This window comes from Suricata suricatta, chromosome 5 (genome assembly GCF_006229205.1).
Source record: "Suricata suricatta isolate VVHF042 chromosome 5, meerkat_22Aug2017_6uvM2_HiC, whole genome shotgun sequence".
In the NCBI taxonomy this organism is placed as follows: Eukaryota; Metazoa; Chordata; class Mammalia; order Carnivora; family Herpestidae; genus Suricata; species Suricata suricatta.
This window is the reverse complement of record NC_043704.1, coordinates 9683359-9702856: the sequence shown is the minus strand read 5'-3', so window position 1 is coordinate 9702856 and position 19498 is coordinate 9683359. Positions and strand designations below refer to the sequence as shown.

The 19498-nt window shown below is 38.1% G+C and overlaps 1 protein-coding gene, 1 long non-coding RNA gene and 1 other non-coding gene across 8 annotated transcripts in view; 2 read left to right on the top strand and 1 right to left on the bottom strand.

Annotated features, from left to right (window-relative positions):
* The window catches only part of LOC115291497, a 73687-nt gene that overhangs the window by 12285 nt on the left and 41904 nt on the right, over positions 1 to 19498 (bottom strand). The window lies entirely within an intron of this gene.
* Positions 1 to 19498, top strand: part of TTC3 (tetratricopeptide repeat domain 3) — a 115406-nt gene that overhangs the window by 59147 nt on the left and 36761 nt on the right. For 5 of the 6 annotated variants that reach the window (XM_029938971.1, XM_029938970.1, XM_029938975.1 and 2 more), the window contains 13 exons: positions 256 to 368; positions 3701 to 3821; positions 6156 to 6278; positions 7039 to 7140; positions 8934 to 9026; positions 9660 to 9724; positions 10731 to 10867; positions 12393 to 12719; positions 15033 to 15284; positions 16182 to 16228; positions 17440 to 17496; positions 18025 to 18098; positions 19311 to 19475. In XM_029938971.1, coding sequence (XP_029794831.1) covers positions 256 to 368; positions 3701 to 3821; positions 6156 to 6278; positions 7039 to 7140; positions 8934 to 9026; positions 9660 to 9724; positions 10731 to 10867; positions 12393 to 12719; positions 15033 to 15284; positions 16182 to 16228; positions 17440 to 17496; positions 18025 to 18098; positions 19311 to 19475 — 1676 coding nt within the window. The remainder of the gene's footprint in view (positions 1 to 255; positions 369 to 3700; positions 3822 to 6155; positions 6279 to 7038; positions 7141 to 8933; positions 9027 to 9659; positions 9725 to 10730; positions 10868 to 12392; positions 12720 to 15032; positions 15285 to 16181; positions 16229 to 17439; positions 17497 to 18024; positions 18099 to 19310; positions 19476 to 19498) is intronic. The other variant, XM_029938972.1, reaches the window with a different exon arrangement.
* Positions 1196 to 1297, top strand: LOC115293055. The gene has a single exon (XR_003909319.1). It is a non-coding gene; the product is annotated as a U6 spliceosomal RNA (small nuclear RNA).

Here is a 19498-nt window from a genome sequence, read left to right as displayed (position 1 = left end):
TGGTTGGTTGCCTGATGAGTTCCTCACCCATGTTTCATTCTGAAGCAGGATCACTTTGATTGTGTCTCTGAGTATCCTTTGGTCAAAATCTGTATATTTGCTAAGAAAATAAAATGCAGAAGGTGTGATTTTGTCATAGAAAATTTTGGATATAGGGTTGTTTGTACTATTACAAAAAGAATCAACCTTCAGATAAAATCTGTTCTAGCCTTTCTTTTGTAGTGTAAGTGATCATTATTTTTATTGCTACTGAAGGAATTATCTGAAGCTGAAAACCAGTTTAAGAGGATGATTGAACACTACCCCAATGAGGGACTTGATTGCTTGGCCTACTGTGGAATTGGAAAAGTATATTTGAAAAAGAACAGGTTAGTAGAAATTGCACCCTTGTACGCACAGGGTGGGTAACTCATTTGAAGTCTAAAGTGGTGGTGGTCCCTCTTCTGGAATCATACGGCTGTCTTCTCTGTGGCATCCTATTATAATTGTGTTTACTTGGTCAAGCAGCATTTCTGTGTCAGTATTAATTATTAGAGCATGACCAGTTAGTTTGGCACCTAGTGTTTTTTATTTTGAATCTTGTAAGAAAATCAGGAATAAGGTAATGTGACACAAAAGATTTTCTATTTTTTCTGTTAGTATGTGTCACTTACACATGGTGACTGAATTGATATTTAATGCTTTATAAGTCTGATTATATAATTTTTTGGTTACCAAAATACCTGTTTCCACCAAAAACCTGTGTAAAGATGATTTTAATATCAGATATACATCTGTTCAAAGACATCATGAGTTGCAAATAAAAATCTCTTCTCTGAACTTTATAGTTGGAATGCTTTAAAAAAAATTTTTTTTATTTTTAAGTTTATTTATTTATTGAGACAGAGACAGCATGAGCAGAGGAGAGGCAATGGGTGGGAGAGGAGAGAGAGAATCCCAAGCAGGCTCTGTGCTGTCCGCTCAAAGCCTGGCTGGGAACTCGAGCCCACGAACCGTGAGATCATGACCTGAGCTGAAACCAAGTCTTTGGACACTCAACCGACCTAGCCACCCAGCCGCCCCTATCATTGGAACCCTTACTCAAAGTCTAATATGTGGCTGTTCTCCAAATGTTTCCTATCTTACCTTCCCGACTTGCTGTATGACCCTTCGGGGATAGGATTATGCATTAAGTTTTATAAAAACTCCCTGTTCAGTGCTTGCTTGAGCAGCACATAGACTAAACTTGGAGTGATACAGAGATTAGCACGCCCCTGAACAAGGACACACACAAATTTGTGAAGCGTTCCGTAGTTTTGGCACAATAAAGCAGTATAATTAACTGTAAAATAACAGTAGCAAAAAGAAAACCCAAAGTCTCCCTGTTCTTACACTTGCCTCTAATAAAATGATAGGTGTGTTACATTTAACTTTATGAAGAAATGATTGTTGGCTGACTGAATATCATTCATAGCTTTTAATAATTCTTTTTTTATAAAATTTTATTTATTTATTTATTTTTGAGAGAGAGAGCGAGCGTGAGCAGGGGAGGGTCAGAGAGAGAGGGAGACACAGAATCTGAAGACAGGCTGCAGGCTCTGAGCTCTCAGCACAGAGCCTGATGTGGGGCTCGAACCCACGAACCACGAGATCATGACCTGAGCCAAAGCCAGACACTCAACCAACTGAGCCACCCAGGAGCCCTGCTTTTAATTATTCTTAAATTTTCATCTGTTTAGGGGAGATTTTATCAGACCTTTGGAACTCTTGGAAACCCAGTCTTGGAGTGTGCTTAGAACTTCTTTTATACATTTTGAAAGATTAAAGAAAGTTCTTTATCTCAAGTTAAGTTCCTGTAACCACGCTGATTTATATTAAGAATCTGGTAGAGGGAGGGGAAGTGAGGATTTAGCAATCATCTGCATGAAGTTAATTTCAAAGTTTAGCATAAATTGTTTAGGATATACTTTTTATTATTTTGTTTTTAATTTTTAAGTTTTTTTTGAGAGAAAACATGAGCAGGGGAGGGGCAGAAAGGGAGAGAGCTATCCCAAGCAGGCTCTCCACTGCCCAGCACAGAGCCTGACACGGGCCTTGATCTCATAAACTGTGAGATCATGACCTGAAGCCAAAATCAAGGATCAGATGCTTAACCAACTGAGCCATCCAGGTACCCCTAGGATATACCCTTTATAATCCAATGATCACATGCAGTTATTCACAAGATCTAGGAATGTATCTTAAATGTATAACATGGGAATTATGATAAATGATAAAGGCTTTGCCATTTTGAAAAGCATTTACATTTTGATTTCAACATAATATGGTGTGGGGTTCAGTGTCTAACATGTAGGTTGTTTGCTGTTGTAATGTGCAGGTTCTGGTAAAGTTTTGCTATGAGCTGTCTTATGGTGGACGGTGATCTAGCTGTTCTGCAGGTGAATTTTTCTTACCCATAGGCAAACAAAGTTCCTAAATTGGGAAATCATTTCAAGATTGGAGAAAACAGGAAAACTTTCTACTCTAGTCTTTTTTTTTTTTTTCATGTTTTTTATTTATTTTTGAGAGACAGAGACAGCACAAGCAGGTGAGGGTCAAAGAGAGAGGGAGACACAGAATCTGAAGCAGGCTCCAGGCTCTGAGCTGGCTGTCAGCTCAGGGCCCGACACAGGGCTTGAACTCACGAACCGTGAGATCATGACGTGAGCCAAAGCCAGATGCTTAACCGACTGAGCCACCCAGGTGCCCCTCTACTCTAGTCTTAAGAGAATTATAAAGACTTGGTTAACTTTATAATCCAGTATTTTAGTTTTCTTTTGTTGAAGAAGAATCGACTGACATTTTTTTAAAAACATAAACCGGAACTAAAACATTTCATATAGTTAAAACAGTTTACATATGCATTTGTTCTTTTAAAATACTTCACTGCTTTATGGTTGAAGAAAGATGTCTAGCATACACAGTCTCTAGAATTTTTTCAGAAGAGCGATTTTTACTATAGATGTACCTAATAGGGTATTTATGATTAATTAATTTAAATGAAGGTTTGCCATTTCTCTGCAGGAATCTAATTAGCTTAGTAAACAAAACAAAAATGGAACAACCACATTGTTCAGTTTTCTGTTTTAATGTTGAAAACTTAAAATTTTTTTAAACGTTTTTATTCATTTTTTGGGAGAGAGGGAGAGTGTGAGTGGGGGAGGGGCATTGAGCAGGGGAGACACAGAATCTGACTCCAGACTCCAAGCTGTCAGCAGAGAGCCCAACACAGGGCTCGAACCCACAAACTGTGAGATCACGACCTGAGCCAAAGTTGGATGCTTAACTGACTGAGCCACCCAGGCGCCCCTAATTGTTGGAAACTTCCAATAATAAAGTACAACTTTAAAAGGACTAGTGTGCACCTCCCATAATAAAGGCAGTGTCCAAGCGGATTTGTGTTTAATTTATATTACTTTTATAGTAAACCATGATAATTAATGCCTTTTTTTAAAGTTTTTAATTCCAGTCAACATACAGTGTTATATTAGTTTCAGTTGTACAGTGATAATGCTTCAACATGCCTGTGTTTTTTAAAGAAAATAAAAGTTACATCGAATATTTCTCTACCATGGCTTATCAAATGTATTCTTAATAAACTTGAAATCTCTGTGACTTTTATTGGGAATGAAAATTCTTATCACAGCTTTAATATCTTCTTTCTTCATAATTATGACTTTAGATTTCTAGACGCTCTTAATCACTTTGAGAAAGCAAGAACCTTGATTTGTCGCCTTCCTGGAGTGTTAACTTGGCCCACAAGTAATGTGATTATTGAAGAGACTCAGCCAGGGAAAATAAAGGTAACTGTTCATTTCTGCAGAGAGCTTGTAACTAACTGTAAAGAGCTTCTAACTTTAAATCTAATTTTCACTGACTGACCCAGGTATCAAGAGACAAAATGGTAGGGGCACCCTGTCTTCAGCATCCCACGTGCATTTCCCCTTTAAGGACTAGCAAGAATCACTAATATCTGTTAATTATTTCCTATGTGCCAGTCACTCAGCTTCCATTCATCATACCTTTAATCTTTACAGCAACCCTACAAGATGAGTACTAGGAATATTATCATTTTACTAAAGAAGAAGATTAAGTTAGGGAGGTTAAGTGATGAGCTCAAGGTTAAACATCTAGGAAATGGTGGAGCTGGGACTTGAGTCTCAGCATCCTGACTAGAGAGTATGCATTATTATTTTTTTTAAGTTTGTTTTGGGAGAGACAGAGACCATGTGAATGGGGGAGTGGCAGAGAGAGAGGGAGAGAAATATTATCCCAAACAGGCTCTGCGCTCTGTGGGGCTCAGACCCACCAAGCCATGAGATCGTGACCTGAGCTGAAACCAAGAGTCAGATGCTTGACCACCTGAGCCGTCCGGGTGCCCCGAGAGCATTCATTATTAAGGAGAGTGACTCACTGGTTATACTTAGAGAAAGGTATGGCGTCACACAGTTCCATCACGACGACTGGTTAGTAAGATGGTACTTGAGGACTTGGGAAATAAACTCAGTCTCGTATCCAGAGGCGCAGAACACTTTGCTGCTTCTGAAAAGACTACATTATGTGTGGATTGACTAGAATAGGCCTTTACTTGTGGGGGACCCTGGCATGTATACAGAACTTGCTTTTGGCTGGAGCTTTTAAAAACACAGGGGTCAACTCTTACAACTCAGTAATAAAAAGACAGTCAATTAAAAATAGCCATTATACTAGAATTTTAAAAAATAATAAAAAGTAGCCAAAGGCTCTGAATACTCCTATCTGCCAAAATTTTCTACAGAGAGCCAGTGAGCATGTGAAAGCTGTTCAACACCATTAGCAATCTGGGAAATGCAAATTAAAACCATAATGAGATAGTACTTCACACACTGGATGGCTGTATTTAAGAAGGAAGAAATCAGCATGTTGATAGAATGTGGAGAAACCAAAACCCCCACGTATTGCTGGTGGACATGTAAAATGTTCTGGCAGCTTCTCAGTACGTTAACGGTAGAGTTCCCACAGGACCCAGCAGTCTTACTCCTGGGGATATACAGAGAAAGGAACTCATATATTCTCACAAAAATGTGTACTTGAATGTTTATTAGCAACATTATTCATAATAGCTAGAAAGTGGAAACAGCTCAAGGGTCCATCAACTGATGAATAATAGTTAAATAAAACCATTTGTAATCATTCATAAAATCATATAGTGGTCTTCCTGTAAAATTGAGTATTATTTGTCCATAAGGAGAAATGAAGTACTGATCAGTACTACTGCGTGGATGAACCTTGAAAACATGCTAAGGAAGCCAGACACAGACCACCACGTATTTTAGGATTCTCTTCTTCTAAAATTTCCAGAATAGGCAAATCTATATTTAGAGACAGAAAGTAGATCGGTGGTTGTCAGGGGCCGGGGTGCGGGGGGAAATGGGGAGGGACTGCCAGTAGGGATGGAGTTTTTTTTGGGGGGGGTGATAAAACTGTTCTAACTTTACACTGAGGCAGTGGTTGTACAAGCCTGTGAATATACTGAAAGCCACTGAGCATATATGTTTTAAATGTGTGGATTGCATGGTGTGTGATTTATATCTCAAGAAAGCTGTTAGAAAAAAGTCATTGAATATTCTCTTCGTAGTAAATTGGGATGGAGACAGAGGAGCTATTGATAACAAAGTCAGCACTGGAAACATGGCTTAAGTCTCCTGGGGCGTCAGTGGCAGTGGGGTCATTCTCCAGGGAATGCACCAGATGCTGGAGGGTGATAGGGTCCCACGTGACATGCCCCCGGCAAGGAGAAGGGCAACCCTCAGGTTATCCTGCCTTCTCTAACCTCCTCTGACTGCCTGAAGGACCCTTGAAGAGCTATACCTTTTAAAATGAGCCTTGACGATGAACACAGGATAAGATTTTGATTCTGACACTGAAATTCTGAAACTTTTTGTTCAGTCCTTTTTTGTTCTAACTTTATTTCTGGATGTATTTCAGATCCTTCAGAAAGGAAGAACTTTAAAAGTTATATGTAGTTTATTCTTCACTAAACATTTAGTCATTCCTATGCTGAAATATTTTGATGGCAAGAAGTTATTGAAATCATAAGGACTTGCAGTGACAAATTAGTGTGGTGATAATACTATTTTTGTTTATTTTTGTTTTAGATGCTCTTAGAGAAATTTATTGAAGAATGCAGGTTCCCTCCAGTGCCAGATGCCATTTGTTGCTATCAGAAGTGTCATGGATATTCCAAAATCCAGATATATATAACTGATCCAGACTTTAAGGTACATAATGAACTTACAATAGGACAGTAACTTGTGGAATTATGCCTTAAAATGGATTCAAAACAAATTCTATAATTGGAGGTACCCAAGTTCTCTGGGCTGTCAGCAGTTTTATGTCCTGTTGCCTGTACTCCATCCGCTGGACTTATAAGGTCTGCATCATCTCGTGTGGGGACCCTGAGCCACTGCATAAAACATGGAGGGCAGTGAGTGGCCTGAGAAGGCAGGCTAGCTAATTCTACTTCCCCTTGTAGCCACTGTCCATGTTCTTTAGGAGCACAGGAAAGAAAATGAGGTTGTTACCTCTGATTTGTTTCAATTCTAATTTCTTTTAAAACTTGAGTCCAAGAATCTAGGGCCATTGTGATCACCGAATTAGCTCCTAGAGACCTAAATCTGAAAGCAGGTCTGGCACTTAGGGTTACTTAGCCTTATTTTATTGAAGACAGTAGCTGCCTACTGTTCCTGATTAGTAGATCAGGTGAATACAGTTTATAAAATATTTGGTATTATAAAGGACAGTGCAGCTATATGTTATGGAAATGAATATGTCTGTCAGTTCTCTGTCTTTAGCACTAGGCATTTTGGGGTATTGAAAGACTGTACTTTCCTAGGAGAGAATGTGAGGTCTAGTTATGTTTGCCAGGTGAATGCAGACAGCTCTCTCTTTTATCTTAATATGTGTGTTGTGATTGTGAGGGAGAGTGTGTATGTGTGGACATCTTTAAAATGTACATTTAAAATTGTTTTCAACCCATAGGGTTTTATACGAATCAGCTGCTGCCAGTACTGTAAAATAGAATTTCACATGAACTGTTGGAAGAAATTGAAAACAACAACTTTTAATGATAAAATTGACAAGGTAAGTTCACAAAATAGTTTGAAACTTTTAGTGTGCTTATTGTATGTTGATTTTTTTTCCCTGAGAATCTTCAGAAAAAGTTTTAAGTGAATATAAATTCCTTTCTGTGTATTTTTTAGAAGTTTTAAAAAATATTTTTGAGAGAGAGAGAGAGTGAGAGAGTGCACGCATGCGAGGGGGAGAGGGGCAGAGAGAGAGAGAGAGACATAGAATCTAAAGCAGGCTCCAGGCTCTGAGCTGTCAGCACAGAGCCTGACGCAGGCCTTGAACTCAAGAACCATTAGATCATGACCTGAGCTGAAGTCGAGCACCTAACCGACTGAGCCCTTCCAGGCACCCCTGGTTCTGTGCATTCTAACATAACTAAAAAGTTTTAAATTATTACTTTAATGATAAAGTAGAAAATCAGTTTTTGTTTTTATTTTATGCTGCTATAAAGGTAATAACCATAGAGACCTCTAATAAGCTGTTTAACCAGTTTTTACATTGGGAATGTTATTAAAAATAAAAATTTAAATGTCTATGTTAACATTCTGATGTAAAATTGGGGTTTCAGATTTTTTATTTTCTACTAAAACGTAATGAGATAATTTGTACTAAACAATCAACTTAAATTTGGTACTCCCACTTCTTTGTGGTTTTTCGTAATTAGGAAGGTAATAATGTTCATTACATTAGCAAGGTGTACTTTGAAAGAAGGTTCGATTTTGTAATCTTATTTGCATTCATAGAATATGTTTCTGATTCATATAAGCTATTGACTTAAAAAAAATTTTTTTTTTCTACACTGCTTAGCCTCCTGTAAGCCCCTACTCTTCTTGGGGAAAAGAGTAAGGTGCTTGTGTGGTGTCTGTTAGCAAGAAGAATTATTCAAGTTTGGTAGAAATAAATACTCCCATTTTATGCATTTTCACATAGTTAGTAATATGTGAAATAGCATTCCACATAGCTAACGATACAATGACATGAACAAATAATGTTGCCATTGACTTTTGCTATGTTTTTGTCCTACATTAGCTGAGTTTCTCTAGTTACTCATGCTCCCATTAGTGGTCTTAACTGTTCCCTGGGTTGAAATACTCTCTGTCAATTGTCAGCTTTCATGAGGATGTACTGAAGTAGGGGCACCTGAGTGGCTCAGTTGGTTGAGCCTCCGACTTCGGCTCGGGTCATGATCTCATGTTTGTGGGTTCGAGCCCCTTGTCTGAGCTGTCAGCACAGAGCCTGGAGCCTGCTTCGGATTCGGTGTCTCCTTGTCTCTCTGCCCCTCCCCCCTCATGCTCTGTCTCTTGCTGTCTCAAAAATAAATAAAACATTAAAAAAAGTTTTTTTTAAAGGATGTACTGATGTAATACACAAGTATCTCATAATTTACAATAAGAAAAGTTCATTTCTTGCTGACATTGATTGTCCAAAAGTTGTGCAGTGGCCAGGGTTGGGCTATGGCAGTTCTATAGCTGTGTAGTTGTGTTCTTTGTTTCTGAGTTGAGGTTGAAGAGCTATTGGAGCGTGTTCTTGTGGCAGAGGGTAAAGAGCAATGACCAGTCCACTTCATGTTTCTTAAAGCTTTTGCATGGACATAGTGCACAAAGCTAGGACTTTGTGCACCCCTACAGCTGGAAGTACATTCCTTCTCTAAGGGAGGCTCCGAAAGTCAGAGACAATGGTGGGGACTTCCAGTGCCTCCCTAAAGGAAGTTTCCGGCAGTATCTTGACTATTCCTGATGGTTAAAATGGTATGCATATATAGATTTATGCAGAGATATATAGCACTTGTTTTTTTAATCAAATAGGATTTTCTGCAAGGAATTTGTCTTACCCCTGACTGTGAAGGAATCATTTCTAAGATTATCATTTTCAGCAGTGGTGGTCAAGTTAAATGTGAAGTAAGTATCTGAAAGAGGGGAAATATTACCAAATTGTTACCAAAATGATTATACCTTTTAAAATACGATTTAAATTTGTAGAAGTTCTACCGTCTTGTATTTTCCAGGAAAAAAGTTACTTAATTTAAGAAAATATGGGAAAATGTTAGGATGTGAGAATATACCTTTGTAGTGAAGGATTTTCACACTCTTTAATCTTCTAAAAGAGGAGACTTTTTACATTTTAGTTTTACAGTTTGTACTCTTTTTGATAATCTTGTTTCCTTAATCCCCAGTACATTTTTGGGTATTAACGAGGGTGGGTCCTTAGGGAGGGGGAAGAGTTTTGAAGGGATCATCTTTCACTTCACTGTATGGGAGGGCCATCAGCGGGTTGTTCGGATGATATTTGTAGTTATTATGATCTGCTCATTAGTTTTTTTTACGTTTCCTAAACTCTGTCTACTGTGTTGTTCCTCTTTTCAGTAAATTGTTTTGCTAAACTTTCCTGGGCTTTTGTCTGGGTCAGAGCAACATCACTGTGCTCTATCAAATTGAACATGGTGTGCTTCTGAAATGCTTGTTGCTTGTGGTTTTGTGCTTTGTGTCCTGGGAATATGAGACAAATTTTGGATGTCTTTGTTTTATTTAAAGTTTGAACACAAGATCGTAAAAGAAAAGGTTCCTTCAAGACCTATTCTGAAACAGAAATGTTCTAGGTAAGATTTTTAACAATCGATTGGTAGTTTAATGATGTCTAGTAGAATGTAATTCTGTTAAATGGAAATTTCTAAGTTATGCTGTTTTTTAAATTGGCTGTGCACACATACCCAAATTAGTGGTGTTTAAATGAATTTTATGGATATTTAAAACTTGAAAAGAGAACTAGCCTAGAATGGTTAAATATCAAAAGCTTGAATAAGAAGTATTATTTGAGTTTTTAAGTAAAATTATGATGTTTGATTAGTAGATTTGGCATTTAGATAAAAATTATACACTTAGCTCTCAGTTGTTTAAACTTTAATTCCAAGAGTATTTTTCTTTTTTATCTCTTTTCAGCAAACATTTTTGAACCAATGACTATTTCTTACCTTAAAAAACTCAATATACTGTCAGTTTATTCACTTCTCTGTATAATGTTGTTTAGATGAAATAATTCCAATCCTTTTTTTTTTTCTTATTGGTCCTGCTTCTTATTTTCCATGCTAAGAAGTAATTTTTTTTCATTATTTGTGATCAAGAAAAAGCAAAAGAAAAGATAATTATTTATTGAAGAGAATTCATTGTAAACCATATCAACCAAATTCCAAAATTCCAATGTTGTGGGCTGTCATTAGGATGTGAAAATAATATTTTACTATGGGATCTTTCTTTGAAATGAGTGTACATATGCATTCTCTTGCAAAGTACTTTTTACTGTTTCTGTTTACCCTAAGCAGTAATGTATATTCACGGTAATAACATTTGTATAACCTATAGATGCTGATCTTAATTATAAATCACTCGGTCATTGAATTCTTGTTTTCATGACAAATAAGTACCCTAATTTTTACTGAACACGTGCCAGCAGTTTTTGCTATTGAAGAGAAGATGCAGGCCACGTTCTAAATTAAAAGGATAACTCTAACTTACTGCTTAGAGAATGGTTTCTATAATAGGCAAAGGAAGATAGTTAATTGAGTTTATAGCAAAGGTGGATTACCACTAATTATAAATGCTTATCAGCCTAGAGAAGCTAAGACTGAAAGAAGACAAAAAATTGAAGAGAAAACTCCAAAAACAAGAAGCAAAAAAATTAGCACAAGAAAGAATGGAAGAAGACTTAAGGGAAAATAATCCACCCAAAACTGAAGAGCAAAAAGGTATGCTGAAGTTCAAGGCCTGATGAGAGGAGTATATTCTTAATATGTCTGGCTTACTGGGCATTGTGTTAATTCTTACTGAATTGGAATGTAGAGTTCAGTGAGTACGTTAATGCCGTCAGTCTCTTGTGCTGCTGAGATGGGAGAAGTTGGGGTAGAGAGCACTGGCTTTGGAAGCAGCACACAGGGACAGCGGGACTAGCCTGGGGCAAATCTGTGTCCGTGTCCTCATCTGAGTTACGGTGGAAGTAATAGCTGACATGCGTACTGTACGTTTGGCGGTGCTCTGAACTCCACTGTGTAGAGTTAGGTTCCAGAACGGTGAATGTGAATCAACTACTATTATCTGAGCTCAAATAAACCGTTCATAAAGCTGTGATAGAGATTACCTAACCTAGCCTTCTGTTTTACGTTCATCTTGTCATTGTTCCCTGATCTACATGGGAATGTCTGTTTTGATACTGTTCCTGTGAGCATATTTAACTTTCCAATTCTGTCTTTTTATTTGTTTGTTAAAAATTGCTTTTAATGTTTTATTTCTGAGAGAAAGAGAGTGTGAGCAGGGGAGGGTCAGAGAGAGAGGGAGACACAGAATTTGAAGACAGGCTCCAGGCTCTGAGCTGTCAGCACAGAGCCCGATGCAGGGCTCAAACCCACGAACCATGAGATCATGACCTGAGCCAAATCTGGACGCTCAATCGACTGAGCCACCCAGGCGACCCTAGATCTTTTCTTTTTAAACAGATTTTTTTTTAAGTTGATTTATTTATTTTGAGAGAGTCAATGCTAGTGGCGGAGGCAGAGAGAGGACAGGAGAGAATCCCAAGCAGGCTCTGTGCTGTAATGCAAAACCCGGTGTGAGGCTCAAACTCACAGAACTGTGAGATTATGACCGGAGTCAAAGCCAAGCATTGGAAGCTTAACCAACTGAGCCACCCAGGAGCCTCACATAGTTACTGAATGTAAATGTTGATGAGGCTGGGTTAGGACTGTTGAGGAAGAGTAACCCCATTTTGGAGGAACTGAGTTTTTCGATGTTATATGAGTGGTACAGAATGAAGGAGAGAAGATACTTAACTTTTGATATGTTTGGTTTCATGTGAGCTTAGTTTTCAAACATATTGTTAGGCAATTATTTTCCAGATTTAAAACTTCCTGAGTTTATTTAAAACATTAAGAATCCCTCTGAACTATATTCTATGTTCTTATATAATGTTATACTATTTCTTTCTCAGTTTCAAAACATTTTTTTATGTCTTTATTTTATTTTGAGAGAGAGAGACAGAGTGAGCTGGCAAGGGGCAGAGAGAGAGGGAGACACAGAATCCGGAGCAGGCTCCAGGCGCTCAGCTGTCAGCACAGAGCCCGACACAGGGCTCGAATCCACAGTCTGTGAGATCATGACCTGAGCCAAAGTTGGACGCTTTAGCCGACTGAGCCATGCAGGGGCCCCTCTTTCTCAGTTTAGATCTTTGCAGATTGGCCCAGTTGCTCACTTTAACTGCCCACTTTTCTTTGTCCTTAGACACTGGAGGCAGTATTGGGAGTTGCCCGTTCCTTGATGACAGAATTCTGCAGTGCATAAAGCAGTATGCCGACAAGATACAATCTGGTATTCTGAACACTTCCAAGCTTCTCAAAGAATTGCTTTCTTGGAAGGTTTTAAGCACAGAAGACTACACAACATGTTTTTCTAGTAGAAATTTCTTAAATGAAGCAGTGGACTATGTCATTCGTCACTTGATTCAAGAGAAGAATAGAGTAAAGACCAGGATATTTCTTCATGTTTTGAGCGAGCTGAAAGAAGTGGAGCCAAAATTAGCCACCTGGATCCAGAAACTGAACAGCTTCGGTATGCCACTGAACTCCAGAGCTGTCACTTCTGAGGAGCAAGGGCAGATCGCGGCCTCTGAACCCTCTTTTGTTTTCATATCATCTTGTATAGTTTTTTAAAATGTAGGACCACAGATTTGTACAGTTAAAAGGACTATTTCCTCCCAACTCACAATTTAGGTTATTTTTTAGATAGTTTAGGGTTATAAGTTACTTTTTCAAAAAGTATAAACACAAAAAGTTTCAGTCACTTAGAAAACCCAGTCCTGTGTTTTGCTAAGCGATTTGTAAATGTTTAAACTAAGTGAATACCAGGCACAGTCATGGGTGAATAGCAGTCCCCCCCCTGCCCCCCAGGCAGCCTTCCCAGTACCCTCTGGGATAATGCAGTTCTGTAGACAGATTCCTTAGAAAATTTAGAGGAAAGAATGGATGGAACGAGTTGCTTAGGATCACTGAATGCAAATCTGTATCTAAAGGTTATGAGAACACTTCTCTGCAGTTGAATCAGAGGATTATAAAACTCTGCTACTGTTCCTGATTTTCCTAATTTGGTCAAGGAAGACCCTCTCCTACCCCCCAAGCAGCCCAAGGCCATGCGGGGACCTCAGAAAGCAGCTGCAGACAGAGTTGTTGCCTAGCACTGGATTGAGATTTCTCTGGGTACCTCCCAGGGCGCCGTTTGCCTTGGTGCCCATGATGGCAGCTGGCCTCCACCAGTAGGTGATTCAGTTGGCAGCAGGAGGATACAAGGCCAGCGGGAGCCACGGCAGAGCCGTCCAGAGAGTGAGCCTGCCAGGCCTCTGCAAGTCACCCCGACCTGCTGGAATTGTAGAGACATGAGGCCATTAGAATTCTAGAGTGTCAGAGAGCATACTGAGAAATTTCCTGTCCGTGGGAACAAAGTAAGATGGAAGCAAGCTCAACATAGTTGATAACCTAAGTGTTGCTGCCATGAACATAGGTCTGCATGGGTTTCTGGTCCCCCAGAATTGCTCTTAAGTGATCAGGTTGTCATTAGCATCTATTAACAATCACTTAATAAATTATGTTATTCTCACTTTAATCTGCTTTGGAAGATAGACTGAGGAGAAGTAGGCTTTCTGGTTATGCTTACCTGGGCAAGAGTGCCTGCCACTGTTCTTTTAGGTCAACCACAGCCTTTGAGCCTGGTAGCTCACTGATGGAAATGTTAATGTGGCCTTTTGATATAATTCACATTTATTCTGAAGATTAAAGTATCATTTTTATAAGTATGTATGCACGGTATTTAAAGTTGCAGTGTCTATTTAAATGACTTGAAGCATGTTAATTAAAGTAAGGCTGTGTACTATAGCCCTGATGCCATGCTCATATCTATTTAAGGCAAGTGATTTCCATTCCTGAAATTTTATTTCCTTCTCAACAAAAGTCTATATTGTGGAGTCACATCATGTACATATTTAACACAAGAGGTCAGGTGATGATGTGTGAGATATGGGAAGAGATTAACATTTTAATACTAGACGAGATCTCTTGCCTCTGTTCAGTGAGTACATCTTTCATGCATCATGACCTCTGCACGGTAACTATTTCATCTGGAAGAAACAGCCAGCCAGGGTAATTCTGACTCAGCAGTCTGCTTCATTTGCCGACTGATAAACCCTGGCCAACACAAGAGGTGACCGTGCTGTATTAGAGGCGTGCGGGAAGACAGAACAGCACCAGCCTGTGCCTTTTGGTGGCTGTTAGTAAGGCTGGGGCTCACCATTCCTTCAGCGGCAGTATGAGCTTACAGTCACTTCTTCTCTGATCAGTTAGAAAGTGGGATAACAGTGACCATCATGATTTTGGAGGAAGACAAGGAAAGCTATTAATTAATGAAGGTGTTGGGAGTGGGGTTTACCCATTTTCTGTTTTAAAAGCACCTGGGAAGCTTTTGCATATTATTGATGTTTTGTTACTATGGAAGATATATAGAAAAGCACTGTAAAATCTTGTTAGTTTATACTGATTAGAATGAACATCATTTTCATTTAGTGAAAAGTTATACTTTTAAAGGAATTTAATGCCTTGCTATTATTGGCTAAGTCTAATAAAAATAACCTTATGGCTTATAATATATGAGCTATTACATAAGAAGCTTTTGGCCTACCTTATTCAACTAAGTAAGAATGCTTGTCACTAGCTTATCAGTGTTAAGTGGTATTCCAAAAATGCAAAATAGCAAAATGTTTTTCACTGAAAATGTAAGCAAACGCTTATGGAACTGCTTTCAGAGATGTAAGACTGAATGTGATTTTACCATAAATGATTTTCCCTTTTTCTGATTTGGGTTTTGTTTTTATTACAGGTTTAGACGCCACAGGACCATTTTTTTCTCGTTATGGAGCATCTCTTAAGCAGCTTGATTTTAGCATCCTGACTTTTCTTTGGAATGAGAAATATGGTCATAAACTAGCCTCTATAGAAGGAAAACAACTTGATTATTTCTATGAGCAAACATCATTGAAGGAAGCACGATGTTTAATATGGCTGCTAGAAGAACACAGAGACAAGTTCCCAGCGTTGCATAATGCTTTAGATGAATTCTTTGATATAATGGGTATGTGAACTGAGTTTTAGTAGTATATCTAATTTTAGAGGGAAAAATATCTGTGAAGGACCCAGCTTATTTAATACTTAAGAAAAATAGTGAGAATTATGGTACAGCCAGCTTATGTGGGCAAGTTAGTGGTTAAGAATAGTGATTTTTTTTTTTTTTTGTCGTAGAATCTTTTTACTCTGTTGAACCAGATGTAGAGATGCTCAGTTGGGTACACTGACTGCGTACCATACTGTTCTCATCCTAGGTACTGTAACAGCATCATGGCAAAGGTTGCATATTAAGTGGACAGAATTTAGGGAATGGTTTCATATGTAACATTCAAGAACACATTGCCCTGCAGAGGAGGCGATGCTTGCACTGTACTTTCTTGCCTCATGTCCTTGCTCGTGCATGGCCTCCAGCCACGTCCTACCCCTTTGCTTATTTATTTCAAGTCTCATTTTTATGTTGCATCCCCCTCCGAGTCCTCCCTGGCTCGTCATCTGTATTATTCCATCAGCTTTGTTTCCGTTGTATTTATTGAGACACTTGACACACTGGGTTACACATGTATTTGCCCATTTGTGTATTTTACAGAACATAAGCTTAGAATTCAGGCTTGTCTATGACAGGATTATTCTCTGCAGCCTCGTATCCACAGGACCTCGCATGGATTTTGACTAGAAAGCACTCAAATTATGCTGAACTGGGATGACATTTTGTGGTTTTTTTGTAGTTGATTTCCACTTAATTGGCCATTTTCTCTTGGTTTCTAAACTAAACTTGTGTCAAACCCAAATAAGGAGCAGAACATAGCTGATGATAGTAGTATCTGGGGTGATTTTCTTTAAGGCTTTGGTGTATTGTCGGTGTAAAATTTTCATTTTCTCACAAATCACTGTTATTCTCCTACAGACAGCCGCTGTACTGTGTTAAGGAAACAAGACAGTGGCGATGTGCCGGTGAGTTACTTGATCGCTTTAGATGTCGTGTGTTCATCTGCATTAGCCAGAGGAAGAGAGGGGTCCCCAGGCCAGGGGATGTGTACATCACAGGTGGCATTCTAGAGCCAAATCTGGAGGGTTTCTGGCTAACATATACTCATCTATAGAATGTTAAGGCCAGTCTTCCTCTTGGAATTAGAGCGACAATAGGCAATCAGCAGTGTCTAGAAGCTTAAATTAGACAGTGTCCATAAAGTTTTGCAACTAATACTTGTTAATCTCAGAAATAGGGAAGGAGTTGAGTCATCTCCTGGGATAAAAATAAAAAGTTACCTGTAATGATTCAAATATAGTGTTTTGCTCTGTAAGGAAAACAAAGAGGTTTGGCTTTCAGTAGCTCCAAACTGAGTTTAAGTTAAAATAATTCCAGAGTTGATTTTCCTAGTAACTTGTAGCAGTTTTCAAATAGAAAGATGCTTTTTTACTGATTTTTAGGATCAAGTCATCTGTACTTGAAACAACTTCTTAATCTGCTTGTGAAATACCGCCCAGCTAAGTGTGGAAATGCAGCTGGTTCCACACCAGCTAAGTGTGGAAATGCAGCTAACACACCCAATGGGAAGTTAGATGTCTTTGAAGTCCACTGTGCCCCAGAGTTGGCCAGGTGTAGAGAGTCTCATTTACCTTAAGAAAAGGAATGTCATGGAAATGGCAATAGCATATAATTGGAATTATTCCAAAAGACTGATTAATTACTTGAAATAACATAAACCTAATTATAAATGAGTTTAAAATGTTGGAGCAAGGGGTGGTTCAGTCAGTTCAGCATCCAACTCTTGATTTTGGCTAAGGTTATGGTCTCACCATTCATGAGATCAAGCCCCACATAGGGCTCTGGGCTGACAGCACAGAGCCTGCTTGGGATCCTGTTTCTCCCTCTTTCTCTGCCCCTCCTTTGCACATGCACACACACTCTTTCTCTCTCCCCTTCTTTCTCAGAAATAAAACATTAAACATTTTTTGAAGCAATTTTAGTTACAACATTAGTCATCATTAGGTTTTCTCTTATTTTCTAATATAAATCATAACTAGGGCCAACCAATGAAGTGTTATTTTTGTTCAGCATTTTGTATATATTCAGCTTGTGGCTAAAACCAGTATGATGTCTTTATACGGAGCCTCATCACACTAACTTGAGTGTTCACTGTTCTTTTCCCCCATCTTTCCAGTTTAATTCTGCCAAGATAAAAAATAAAGGCAAGAAAAAGAAGCCAAAAGATCTAAAGGTATAGAGTACGTTTTGTACTAATTCTTGTCTAAAATAGTTAATTGAGTAGATAAATTAAAATTAGCCGGTTCTTGTGGATATTTTGAAGTACTTTATAGGGAAAGACTTTTCTTAGGATTCAATGTAAAGATTTTCCCCAAGCCCGAGACAGACAGGGCATTATTTATCGTCTGGTGGGTTCTCCGTGGCCGTCACGTATGCGTGCACTCAGGTAGCGGGCAGGCGTTGAGACAGTGAGCGGGGACTAGGGGAGGATGAGAGCAGCTCTTTGTAAGTTCTGCTAAAACTTGGCTTGTTATCTTTGACATCTGAATTTTTTGGAGCATTGGAAGCTACCTGAGTGTTAATTTGTGGCTGTTGAAACTTTCATTACTTTTGTGTTCCTGTTCACAAGAAAATTTAGATAAGTCTTATATATTGCCAATTTGCATGCTATTTATATAAGCATTCCTCTGTTTTAATGCTAATTTTTTTCTTCGAATTTTAAAGTAGAAAATCATTTTCATTTTCCTGTCTTTTAAACTAGCCTATGTTAGTGGGGTCTGGGACCGCTTCAGTAACACCAAATAATGAGATTGTCACTTCAGGTGAAGACCACAGGTAAATACAATTAAAAATGTATACTTCAGATTTTAACTCAAGCGTATTAACTTAGCAAGTGGTATTAATTTAACATAATTTAACTTTATTTCCCTAACTTCACTATCTAAATCTGTGCATCTGTTATGACAACCTAGTGTGATCCCCCTTGGTTGATTTTATAATATGGCTTGTCAACACTAAAAATTTCTACAAACTACATTAAAATCATTGGACTAATGACATTCATTAGATAAGTTTGGGAACTTACTTTGTGCAAGATACTGTGGGAAAGTCCTCGGAAATAGTGTTTAAAATGTTCAGTGAAGAGAATGTTTTATTAATAATTACTAGCATATTTGCTGTAATATAGAGGAAGATGTAAACTTAGATGCGAGTGATTTTCAGTGACATCTGGTTGTTGAAACTGAGTTTTCAGGAAACAAATAGACATAAGAAGAAATGAAAGTGGTGAGTAGCAATGACCTTTTTGTCATATTACATTATGAACCAGAAGCCCACAGTTTATTTTCACATTCCTTGAAGGAGTTGTAGGAGCTGCTTTTGCACATTTTCATGGATTCTTTAAACGGAGGAATTATTTTAACTTAAAATAGTAATAGCCCATACTTAGATAACACTTATGTGCCAGGTACTATTGTGAGGGCTTTAACATGTACAAACTCATTGAATTCACTCTTCACCCTGGGAAATAAGTACTGTTATTATCAGGTGCATTTTACAGATGGGGTGATTCATGCACAGCGTAGTTGAGTGATGTGCCTAAGAACTGGCAGGAATACATAACTGAGCCAGGAATTAAACAGGTAGTCTTGTTTTAGAACTCACAAACTGCTACATTTTTTTAGAATGCTAGAATCTTATACTTTAAGGAATCTTTTTTGTTAAGTGTCTTACTGGTTCCAATCTCACTTTAACTTAAATTAATAACAGTTATAATAGAATCTTTAACAAGTTACAATTAATGTAACATTGATGCTTTTAAAACCACTTTTCAAAAAATTTTTTCTTGGGAGCAAAAGTAGTTAATTAAAAGTGCTTATTCGGAGGATCCTCTGAGGGTAACTTTTTTGCATTTAATTATCTGGTTGTGTTTTTTTGCATTGTAAGGTTGAGTCATGTGTTACTATTTTTGTTTTAACTTAAATATTATTCTGGGTCACCTCAAAGTTTAGGACTCACCAAAAAAAAATTTTTTTTTTTTTTTATCAGCAGACGCAATCCAAATTCTGCAGGTCCATTTGTGGTACCTGACCACCTTCGGCGAGATGTAGAAGAATTTGAGGCTATATATGAACAGCACAGTAGTGAATATGTTGTCCGTAATAAGAAGCTGTGGGACATTAACCCAAAACAAAAATGTTCAACTCTGTATGAGTAAGTAGTTAAACATTACTATA